Raw genomic sequence first — 12676 nt, 5'->3', positions numbered from 1 at the left:
TACTTCCAGTTAGCCATTTCTCCAATATTTCTCCAAAGTATTTCTCCTCATAGAAACAAATTGTCTTTAAAATCATTCCAATATTACTTCAGGGCAAAGATTTGAGACTCTTTTTATCCTTTTGGGGTCAGGGACAATCTAGCTTTAGGGCCAACAGGAAGAGCTCTCTTTAGTACTGTATTTCCAGTTGTTTCTCCACCACTGATCTTTACTTTAAAGTTCCTGCTTATGATGTAGTGCCTTGGCTACCTGCCCTTTTAACAGAGTACCACTTAGAGTGACAGGACTTCCATCCCCTGATGGCATTTGACTGCCCACAATAACATACACAGATGACCTGGGACACCCAGTGTAGATGTCTGTTTCTCTTTAAGATATTTATTCTGAATGGGACATTTTGTTGGCACCTTTGTGACTGGCAGTCTTACCAGTAAGATAACTTTTTTTGATACTCGGTCCCTGTGTTCGCTTATTTATAGGCTGAACAACGGAGAGGGAAAAGACAAACTGGCCGTGAAATTAAGAAGAAAACACTGGAAGAGCGCCACAGACCACTTACTGTTGACAACCTGCGTGAAGATGGCTTAAAGTAAGAACAAAGAAAGGAATATTTTAGACAGAAGATGACACATTTGCAGTTTCTTTCCTTGTGTGTACAAACTTGTGAAGTCTTTTATCTCATAACATCCCAGTTTTCAGATCATTTTTCTATTTCCTGGGCACATCCACTTCTGTTCTTATGATGGTTTTCAAATGTCATCCCAGGATGGCACAGTTAATTCAATTTTTTTTAGACCGCTTAATCAGTGGCCAATCCCTGCTGTCAAATGTTCGTCAATGTTTAAAGTCTATACCCTCGCAATTTCGAATGTTTTACTTTTGTGGCTTGTAAACTGGACTAGATTAGGCAGCCTTCAGCATTTTTGTCTCAGTCATTTCTTTCTGGTTACACACAGGAGCATTGAATTAATTCTCATGATTTCCCGATTATCTGCAGTTTACAGTAGTTAGTGTATCGTATGACACTTAACACCAAACCCATTAAAGACATGAAGACTTTTGGTGACTCATAAGCAAATATAAACTGTGAGGAAACTTATTTACAGTATACTTGAAAACAGGTGTGAGTAACAGTATTCCAAAACCAGAAGAAGTCTGCGTACTGAGGTCATTAGTATTAGGCAGGACCTCTAGTTGTCAAAATAAGTGCTTATGCATTGTGACAATGAGTCACCAAAGAACCTAACAGTGTTCCTTTGCACTTTCATCCAAACATTGTGCTCCTGTTCTTTAAAAGGGAATGATTCATGGAGTGTCTGAAGTGGTCTGTAGTTGGCATTCAATATTCTCCAATGCATGTGCTTATCAGAAACATACCCCAGACACACAGCTGACCAGAGATGGGCACTGATGTCATGCACATATCCCTATGAGAGGGTCAGGAAGATGCCGTTTTTTTGCCTGCTTCGAAAGGTAATGTGGTAGATGACTTGCTGTCCTTGATACTGTATATTGATGCATGAGTCAGACCCCCTCCCCAAACAAGCAGTAGAGACCACTGATTTTATAAGTCCTTGCATGCCATTCCAATGAAATCTGTTGTTCTAGTGGTGTGCTTTAAAACAATGTCCAGTTTGCACCTACGTCTGCATCATCATTACATGCAAATCTGATGATGATCTGTAAGAGGAATCCCTGAAGATGGCTCAGCTCCAGTCCACCACAGGCCAAGCTGATGAGGGCAGTCCAGAGGAAGTTCACAGTAGCAAGCAGTTAATGTCGGGCATTGCCAAGCATGTGATCAATGAGGCCCAATGGCCTTATCTGGAGTCCTTGTAAGGAGCCACATTTCAGCAGCTGAGTCTTGTGATGACCATCCAACAATCTGTTTGTGGCTGATTTCTGGCTCTTTACAGTTCTATTGCACATGTAACAGACATATAAAACTAATTATGTTCATACCTGGTTATATTAATTTCTCATGCAGGCTTTCTTTCAAATTGAGAAATTATTTCTGGATGGAACATTATTGTCACCTGTTATGTTTTAAATATTAATGTAAATTCCTTTAGTTGTCCATTCTTTGTAAATTTTGCCAGCTTTTCAGATTAGAGATCATAAACAACAATATTTTCAGCACATTATTCAGTTGTTCATAAATGCAACCTGAGCTGCTGTAAACTTCTCATATACACATTATGTGTGCATACTGTACATTTAAGTTGTATACTTTCTGCACATAGTAATTAAGGTTGTAACGATTGTATCCACTACACTTCGCTAAGTTTACACTGAAAAATTATACTGATGATTGCAGGTCAACCTCAAACTGCCTTCATCCCCTTCCCACAGCACAGAAAGATGACTTATAATAAAAAAAAGATATTTACTAAACCACACAGAGAAAAGATGCAACAAAGAAAATATAATTAATACATTTTCTATAAACCCCACACTTCCAATACTGTATATACAATAAACACAAAGCATTTTCGTTTTCTTATTTCCCCATAGTTCAGTTCCTTAGACATGTCAATCCCTTTCACGGTAACCGCAGTGTATCCGGAATCTTCGAGGTGGCCACCCCAGACTGTGCTGGACTTGTGGTGCTCCCCGAAAACAAATCTTTCTTCTGGACTCAGATGGGTCATGTCTTTTTTTCTTTCACCATAAAAACTTGGGCTGCCATTTCTCCCTTCTCTTCCTGCCTTTTTGCATCCCTGTTTAAATACTGCATCTGTTTCCAAGGCACTCCCGGAAATCGCAATGACGGCCCTGTACCTCTCAAAATGTCCTCTCTATCCAACCCGACTATCTTATCTTCTGTATTCTAAAATGACAACGGGATTTTACATAGAGAGAAAAGAAAAAAAACAAAACATTTTTATGTGGCATTGCTACAAAGTTAACGCAAGAAACCCTTCTGGCTGCATCCTGGCAGGTTTTTCTGTTTAAAAATATGATAGATTAAACCATCTTTATGAGTTTTTCAGAAAAAGTAAAACTCACAATTCAGGGAGTTTTTGAGTTTGCTTTCTATGATGAAGAATAAGCCAGTAATATATATTAGATATTAAAAAGGAAAAAAAAAAAACTTGGGCTGGTAATAGTGGATATAAAAACCAACTTGTGCTCTGCCTCCCAAAAGAAACTGAATTGCTAAAAAGTGTATGAAAATAGAAGTGAAGCTGCATTTAGAAGCAACAGCCACAGGAAGACACATCAAGGCAAAGAGTGAGGACTGATGGTTCAGAAGTTAAGTACTTGGGCCTGAGGTCCTCTGTTTTCATATCCTGCTTTATCTTATTGTGGGACAGTGGTCAAATTTCTTATGTAGTCCATGATCTATTCATGCAATAAAGTGATATCATATTCTCTGAAATATTTAATCCGATTTGGGGTTGTGGGAGGCCACAGGCTATCCTGGCAACATTGGATTCAAGGCAGTAACCCATAATGGATGTGGTGCCAGTTCATGATGGGACCTGCTCAAACTTGCACTTTGCCAATTTAATCTTCAATTAACCTATGTGGCCTGTCTGTGGAGACATGGGAAGATAACTGGAATAAAAACATACAAACTCCCTTGAGGTTCCAGAAATGCAGACTAATCTGCTTTTTATCAAGTCATATGTTGACCAAGGATTATAGTACTTTTGAATCTAACCATCAGAGCGTGTTGGTTTTTGTGTATGACTGTAGATATACATTTAAAAGAAGTCTCACACATTTGCAAGTAGTCAAATTAGACATGGTTTACCTAATGTGATAAGTCTTCTGATTCAGTACTGCATCTCTCCTATAACTATAACTGTAGAGTTCAGGTCAAGTGGTGGACACCTACAGGGCTTTATATGCAAGGAAATAGACCATTGGTGAATTCAATGTTTACTCAGGTTATTTTTGCTAAAAAGAATAAGTAATAAAACAGTACTTTCTCTACTTCTGTTTTACAGGGAAAAGGCAAAAGAGTTGTGGAACTGGATTTACCAGCTGGAGTCCGAGAAATTTGACCTGATGCAGACAATGAGACATCAAAAATATGAGGTGAGCCTGTGAACAAACTGCACAGGACCGGCAGGGAGCTGAAAGGTGACAACACTTTAGTAAATAAAAATAGGTCAGCATGTACATGTTGAAATATACCTAACTCTGTGAAATTCACTGTATTCCCTCAAATATATAGGGTGGTCTAGATCTAATTATGCAATTTTCATTACGCTATAACTTAAGTATATTACATAAAAAATCACCTGAAAAATCACAAACCATCGAGAAGTGTGCAAACTGATGACATGAAGAAACTGGAATTGTCCCCACATAAATCAAAGTCATCCAGACAATCTGGATCTGCATAGTTAGATCTGGCCCATGCTGTAGATCGCCTCCATCTTTCAGAAACAACAGTAGGCAAACTAGCCTTGTAAAATGGACTCCTAGGGCAGCCCATTGCAGGACCCACTCTTGCACACTCCTATGCTCACTCTCGCAAAGGTCCAATGTATTTTATTTATTTTATGTCACAATTTACAGTGAACAGTGTTTCAAAGTGCCTAGAAAACTGTTTTTATTTAATTACCCATGTTACCTTGCCTTGTGAGCTGTTTGACAAAATATATTAGTCAGTCAGTGCTTCATTTAGTGCCTTTGCTGTGAGCACTGCAATGCTCTCTGCACATGACCTCCACTTTATGTTGAATTTTACTGTTAGTATTTTAACCTGTGTGAACGCTCTCGCTCCCTTGAACCCCTGTCCACGACTCCAGACACCAGGTAAAAGTCCAAATGTTGACTTTATTTTTCTTCCACAGTGCACAAAGCACACTCTCTACCACAATACTCCTATAATAAATCTCAAATACAATAAACCAATCCTATATCTCCCAGACGCGTTGCCACCCTTCCACCCAGCTCAGCTCGCCGTCTGGGAGTTCCCATAGTCCTTTTATATCTCCTGACCCGGAAGTGTTACTGCCCAACAGTCCACAAGTCCTTATTCCTTCCGGGTCAGGGTAAATAGTCCTTTTCTTCAACCCGGAAGTCCGTCGCTCTTCCTCTGACGAACCTCCGGGTCACAGGGCACGAAGAAGCCCTCGGTCCTCCCTGCAGCTCCCTCCTGTGGCCCCCACGGCATCCAGCAGGGCTTTGCATAAAAACTCCAATGTCCATGATGCCCTGCTGGTCTTCTGGGGACCTCCACGCTGTAAGGAGGGCTCCACCTGGCGGCTTGGGGGTATTGGCCAGGATAAATGGCCGGCCATCCTTCACACCTGTTTTTTATACAGTAGCCTCTTTGCCATAAACATTGAGACTACAGTAAACTGTATCTTAATTTACATTATAACACATTAAAATGAGTTAATATATATTTATTTTACACAGTGCTCATTTTCAATAAAATTGTTAAATTAAGTCAGTCTTGATTGTTCTTGGATGGTACAGTGGCGTAATGCCTAGCACTGTTGCCTCGTTAATCAAGCACCCTGTGTTTGACTCCAAAGGCCATTCAACTCCCAGTCACATCTGTACATTCTCCAACTGTCTGGTGGGTTTTCCTCCCACATCCACAAAGATGCTCTTATTTGGTTTACTGGCAATTCCAAATTGGCTCTGTATGAGTGAGAGTTCTGGGTATTTGTGTGAGTGGGCTTTGCAATAGACGGGCACCCAATCCAGGGCTGATGCCTGCCTTGAACCAGTGCCATCTAGATGGGCTACGGCTCTAAGGACGTTGTGTTATTATTGTTGTCCACCTTAAGTAAACTTCTTAATATAGTCACAATTATCTATATATATAATTCACTAAGGCAAGACAACCATGGAAAGCATGCCGGAAGGGGCGTGGATTCACTAAGCCGCCGACAAGTGAGGCACCTATGGCGCACGCAGGAAAGAGCCACGCCCACCAACTCCAAGAACCTTTGGATACGACGACAACTCGCAGGGCCACGCCCACCAACTCGGACGCGACGACACAGAAAAAATGGCGCCATTTATATTCGTCTGTTGTAGAGGCCACATGCAGTGTAGATCAGGTTAATGTCATGTGCATGTCATGCACCTCCGAGCTACGTTGACTGTTCATAGAGGCATGTTTCTCGCGGAGGTGAATCGCCATAAGCAGCGTGTGAAACGGTTTGAGAGGGGTATCCCATGGGATCCTTAAAACAATCCTTTACAACTGAGGATGAAACACAATTAAGTAAGCAGTCTTTAAAAACCAACTTTTCGGTTACGACGCACGATCGCGTGCACCATAGCAAACTGTTTTACACGCTACATACAGCTATTCGCATCCGCGACAAACATGCGTCTTCTTAGATGCTTCTGCAGGAACACTGAAGATGTTTTCCTGCCCACCTACGCTCCTTTTTCACAGGCCGGCGACCGGCCGGCGTCTACCCTCGCTCTCTAGGCATTCACACTGCCTGCCCATTTGGCCGGATGCAAAAACTCACCGACCACCCAGTTAGTCCCTTTCGTCTGTGGTATGAGTCTGCATGCACGTCTGAGCCATGCAGCGTTTGTTATGCCGCAGGTTCACTATTGTGTTGTACTGTATTTTGCTCTCTCCAGAGTTCCATCTTTTCATTCACTTACTGTTGCATTCTCACACCAACCCGTTTTAGACATCCGTGTCTTTCCAGAAGTGTTTAGCATTCAATAAATAATTATGCATGACATTGACCGTGTGTCTACCCAGCGCAGAGAGGCGTAGGTAAGCCGTTTAACCCCATTCGGGCTGCAAGCCATGGAATTGCCACTAAATGTGACTCATACGCTCCCACTCATTACGTCCCTACCCTTTGTGCACACCCCCCTCCTACCGTGGTCGGGTATCTTGGTGGATTATATATAGAAAAGTAACCAAAACCGAGGGGTATCCTATGGGGTCCTTAAAACATTCCTTTACAACCGAGGTTAAAACACAATGAAGTAGGTAGTCTTTAAAAACTGCCCGCATGCACCATAGCAAACTGTTTTACACGCTACATACAGCAATTCGCATCCGCAACAAACATGCGTCTTCTTAGATGCTCCTGCACTTTGTTCACACCCCCCTCGCTACTACTGTGATCGGGTGTCTTGGTTGATTATATATATATATATATATATATATATATATATATATATATATATATATATTTATATATATATATATATATAAAGGCAGCCAAAACCGCACAGAGCAATGAAAAGTCTACAGTTCCATCTTTTCATTCTCTTTCTGTTGTATCCCCAAACCCTCCCTTTTAGACAACTGTGTCTTTCCAGAAGTGTTCAACCATCAATAAATAATTATGCGGCGTTTGTTATGCCGCAGGTTCGCTATTGTGTTGTATTTTGCTCTCTCCAGAGTTCCATCTTTTCATTCACTTACTGTTGTATTCTCACAGCAACCCGTTTTAGACAACCATGTCTTTCCAGAAGTGTTTAGCATTCAATAAATAGTTATGCATGACATTGAGCGTGTGTCTACCCGGCGTGGGTAAGCCGTTGAACCCCATTCGGGCTGCAAACCGTGGAATTCCCACTAACTGCGACTCATACGCTCCCACTGGTTGCGTCCCAACCCTTTGTACACACCCCCCTCCCACCTCGCTACTACCGTGGTCGGGTGTCTTGGTGGATTATATATAGAAAAGCAGCCAAAACCGCACAGAGCAATGAAAAGTCTATGTCACTCACAGGTACATTCTGGACTGTGTAAAGACGGCGACTCAAGTGACAAGTTGGAGGTGGGCACATGAGCGGGCAGTGCATACTGAACGAGAAATCAGCAGACTAGCATGATGGATGGAGCTGAATGGACGTCATTCTCCTTTCCTCCCGTTCCACACTCCGCGCCGTACACCCCCATCCCTCCGTCTGGCAGGAGAAGGCGCGAGTACGGTGCGCCAGTTTTCAGTCACGGACGATTGTGTGTTGGTTCGTTCCGTGCATTGTTACAATGTTGCTTTTCTTGCTGATTTATTACATTACCGATTTTTCAAATGTTAGTTTTCTCCCTCTGCTTAAATATCATTAAAAAACCGGCCCGATTATGCGGCGTATGGCACGCCTCAGGTTGGCTAGTGATAAATAAGCTGCACATGAAGTGTTTGAAAAACTTTAAAAATCATTTATATGTACAGCAACCTTAAAATAAAGATTCTGATGCATTTCATTTCCCTTTTGTTGAACAAGCCAATTAATTTCTTTTTTTCTTTTTTCTTAGATAAACGTCTTGCTCAACCGAATTTGCCATGCCCAGAAATTGTGAGTCCACATTAAGTATTATGCCTGTACAGAGAACTCCTCTTCAATGGTGCAGTAGGCAGCAGAGGGCAGCCTCATGCTGCTTTTCCCATTTGGAGATATCTTTCATAGTCAGGATGCAAACTGGTGTATATAAAAGTATATTTTTTCTAAAATTTCCACTTTCTGGATAGCAGCATGTTTAGTCAATCATTTATAGTACGGATGGTGACCTGGGGCTAGTGGAGGGGTTTGGGTGTATCAGACATCCTTGCAGTTATGTTGTTGAGAGCTTTGTGCCAATTAGTCTAAGAGCAGAGGTCAACAATCAAATACATTGATGGTCCACCCAAAAACTAAGACATCCTTTCCTGTAATAGAGCAACTGGGACTCAGTCCTGGAATTAGGTCTATGTACACTGGATAGTGTTTGATGGAGAGCTGGGCCATTTTGTAGTTCAGTTGTAGCTCATAGCTGATATTCATGCTAACAGCCATTGGCTTTAAAGGTGGGGATTTGAAGGAATACCTGTGGAGACAGTTTCAGACAGACTAGACATTTTCAATGGAAATTAACGTCTCAACATGGAATGCTATGTTACTGTTGACAAGACACTGGAGTTTATGCAGAACACTGGAAGAAATATAGTTGGATCATTCCTTCTTTCAGCAATGTCTCTTGAAAGTTGACCGATGTGAGGGCCAAAGTGGTTGTGAGAATATTTTCAAGCCAGACTGCTATGGCAGAAGAGTGTCTGTCAAGGTGTCTACTCTAAGACCCTTTGGTGGGCAGTAAGGTGAAAGAAGTAGAAGAAGGAGGCCTAATGGAGAAGCATGAGAGAGCCCAGAAAGGCACACCTGTGGCAGCAAAGGAAGGAAAGGTCCAAGAGTGAGAAATAAGATAACTTGTGGGCACCATTGCTTAAGTCCAGGAAATGCAATGGTCAATTTAGGAAAATTGCTGTTCTCAAGAAGGCTTTGAAAATTTATACCACAACAGACAGTGCTGTCAGGAGGTGGACGAACTGTTGAAGCAGGTAGATATTCTTTCATCAGCGGTCTTAATTAAACATTCAGAACATTTTCACTGACAAGGCTGAAAATGCTAAGGCTGCTGGATGCTATTGGCGTGTGTTGGTTAGCGTGGCCATGAAGTGAAGGAATGCGGTTTTAGACAAGTGGGCAAGGGCTGTGCATAGATTCCTGAATGATCACAGCGGTCAGCTTCCCTTAGAAAACATAAGAAGACTGGTTGTTGGAATGGTGGTGGCTTTAGATGGCAAAAGAATCTCAGATCCAAGTGGAGCAAAGTGGATTTTGCCCTGGCTGTTGAAGACAAACCTAGTCATTTGTCATTGCATAGACATCTGAGGTGTTGTGGGTATTGACCAAATCCCATGTACATGTGTTTTTTGGAGGTGGAAACTACTTTTTCAGCATGTACTGTGTTTTTCCTGTCAGATATGGTGCATAATTATTTGATTCCAGTGAAACTGCTGCATGTGATTCAGTCATTCAGCATTAAGTCAGATTCCTTCAAAATTAGTGTAGCTCTCCAGTAAGGTTCTCACTCATTTCCTGTACAATGAGCATGATGTCACAGGGCGACAGAAGGATGATGTACTCTTGTGATTTACTGTGTACAATGTAGGGCTCTAGCCTAACATTAATTAAACAGTAGGGCATTGCATCAGGCAGAAGAAGAGGAGTTAGAGCTTCTTCTGGAAGTCCTCAAATGACTCTCTTCATTTTCTGGTAAATTGACAGTCCCTTCTTTTGCATGTTCCTTTCTGTGACTGATAGAACATCAGAGAAGGGTTAATGATACTGCAAATCAAGTGGGGTCCATTGATGTTTAGATATCCAGTGTGGATGGATCTGTTACTTTCTAGAGTGTGTCTTTTTGGCAGAGGTGCATGGATTGCTTACCATCCCTTGACAGAGACGATTATGAAAACCGTGCCTATTGTGACTATGAAAACTTTAAGTGGAGATGTCCCACTCCCTGTCTTCTGCCTGAGGTGTCAGTGAGCAAGGTCACACATTGAAGGAACTGCCTAGGGTGATAACTGTGCAGGGGCCATTCCTGGTGGTGTCCTGGAATGGTCCTCCAGAAAGAGACAGAAGATCATATGTCTTGATTCTCAATGGAAGAGCTACAGAAAATAAAATTGGCTCTGATGTCCTTAGTTTGTTCTCCAGCTATCCTCACCAGGACAAAATGATACAAAACACGAATAGAGATGCAACCTTCCTTACAAAATAAACAAAACTATCAACTATAAGTTACACATTCACACTTCAAGTGTAAGCCTATATAGTTAAGGACTGATGAGTTTATGCTGGCTTGCAAAAAGGCTAGGCTGGCTCAAGCTGTCTCAGAAAACAGATATACATACATTTCCGAGTTAGATAATTCTACTGTAAGTTTTGAAAATTAGTCAAGTGTGTATTTGACCAGATCCACAAGAGAGCACACTGCTGTACAAATTCCTCAAATCAGTAGCAGGGCCTAACACAGGTAGTCCAGTTTCACTTGGTACACTCCCTCATTTGGGATAAATGGCCACAGAACAGTAGTGGGAAAGAAATTAAAGCTGAAGATGACTTGAGATGCTCTAGAAGTCTAGAAGTGAGCCATAATGTATTTATTTATGATTAGTTACTCAAACCACCTCGCAATTACACATTTAATGTACAAGGCAACAGTTTTTCATGGCCATTGCCACAACCTGAAATTTACAAATAAGCAATAAATAACCAGCCTATGACCAGAATTACTTCAGATTTCAGATATTTTCAGATTTTGGAATATTTACATGTAGATGAGATATCTGCATATATATTTGCATAATATTTGCATATAGATCAGATCTTAGGAGTGGGACCCAAGTCTAAACACAAACTGTATTTATGTTTCCCATACACCTTATTTAAAATGTAGTTTAAAATTACATGTATAAATTTGTGCATGAAACAAAGTTTGTGCACAGTAGCACCAGCAGAATACCTTTATCAGCTGTTCAATAACAGCAAACAACAGCAGGCATTCAGTCTCCACCTATATAATGTTGCATTTTGATTAAAAGGTTACTGTATACAGAGAATAAGCAAGACACATGGTGAGTAAAGCATGTAGGTCTAGCAGTGTCAATGGGTGATGACAAATTGATACCAACAGATCGTCCGTTCCTATGTTCCCTCAAAACTCCAACACACAATCTTGCTGCTCAATCCCAGTCCTGCTCCGATCTTTGGAAGTGTTGTGCAGCTGTTATTGGGCCTTTCACTCTTTGATAATGTACCTGCGACTACCAAAATTCCACCAGTAAATCCCAGACCCCCACTCCTGTTTGTTGTTTATGTATTGGAGCACTGCATGAAATTCAAAGGGGGATTTAAGAAATCGGTGGTAAACAGTAAGTAGCAGCTTATGTGTTTTTTACATCCACTCATTAGTTAAAAAAAATGCCAGGAAGCATTGGTTAGAGCCCCATATAGGAAAGTAGAGTCAGGCATGGAATTTTCCACTTGTTGGCGTCATGTCAGTGCTCAAAAAGTTCAGGATTTTTGAATTTCAGATTAGGGCTGCTCAATCTGTATTGAGATGATGCAAAAGAGATGAGCTTCAGTTAAAAAAAAAAAAAGCTAATGAAGAAAGTGTTTACAAAGCCCAAGACTCAAAAGAATGCTGCAGAAGCAGGAGTAGCTGCTTATCTTTCAGGTCATGTACATTTTCGTTTTACATATAACAGATGACATGATTACTCAGCATCACAAATAAGTCCAGCAGAAGACTCTGAACCTGCCACTCTGTGGATTCAGGCTCAGCACCATAGCCATCTTGCCTAAGTGCTATGTAGGCAGCTCACTCCAAGGATTCTCCTAACCTGTTAACTCCTGTTTGTTTCTCACAGCACAAAGAAGGGCGCTGGGAAAGGCAAAGTTGGAGGACGATGGAAATGAGCAGAATCAGGAAGAAGGCATCCTTGCGTGTTACCTTACAGTGTGAGTGTGTCAAGAACCAGTGAAGGCTGATTCCTCTGCTACTTTGTCTTCTTCATCTGTGACAGGGAACTGGAGCATCTAAGACACTCCTAATAAAGCTCACTCTAAAAGCATGTGAGCATTCTGAGTTTATTTTAAACAATGCAGCATGTTTCCAATCCCATCAAGATATAAAAGAACAAAATCCAGTTAAATAAACCATATCTAATGTCATTGAATGCATCTGCATTTTATTTGAATGTCATGTAATCCTTTATATGTAGTTATCTCACAAGATACAGTATTTGGTATCACATGCTACCCTGGCAAATATCTACACATGTGCCAATGCTTTGAATCTATAATTCATATAGTGCCTTTCACATTTAACACCATCAGCAAAGAGCTTTGCTTGTAGATCACAAATAGCTAACACATGAAACATACACAT

At 41.2% G+C, this 12676-nt stretch overlaps 1 protein-coding gene across 2 annotated transcripts in view; it reads left to right on the top strand.

Moving 5' to 3' along the window:
* The window catches only part of tnnt1 (troponin T type 1 (skeletal, slow)), a 33861-nt gene extending 21402 nt beyond the window's left edge, over nt 1–12459 (top strand). Inside the window, exons 12-15 of one of the 2 annotated variants that reach the window (XM_039774719.1) lie at nt 480–589; nt 3957–4047; nt 8219–8259; nt 12156–12459. In XM_039774719.1, the coding sequence (XP_039630653.1) occupies nt 480–589; nt 3957–4047; nt 8219–8259; nt 12156–12204 (291 nt within the window). In that variant the 3' untranslated portion in view covers nt 12205–12459. The remainder of the gene's footprint in view (nt 1–479; nt 590–3956; nt 4048–8218; nt 8260–12155) is intronic. The other variant, XM_039774720.1, reaches the window with a different exon arrangement.
* The last annotated feature ends 217 nt before the right edge of the window (nt 12460–12676 follow it).

This window comes from Polypterus senegalus, chromosome 13 (assembly GCF_016835505.1).
Source record: "Polypterus senegalus isolate Bchr_013 chromosome 13, ASM1683550v1, whole genome shotgun sequence".
In the NCBI taxonomy this organism is placed as follows: domain Eukaryota; kingdom Metazoa; phylum Chordata; class Cladistia; order Polypteriformes; family Polypteridae; genus Polypterus; species Polypterus senegalus.
The sequence above is the reverse complement of the archived record's forward strand: the minus strand, read 5'-3'. Positions and strand labels throughout refer to the sequence as shown.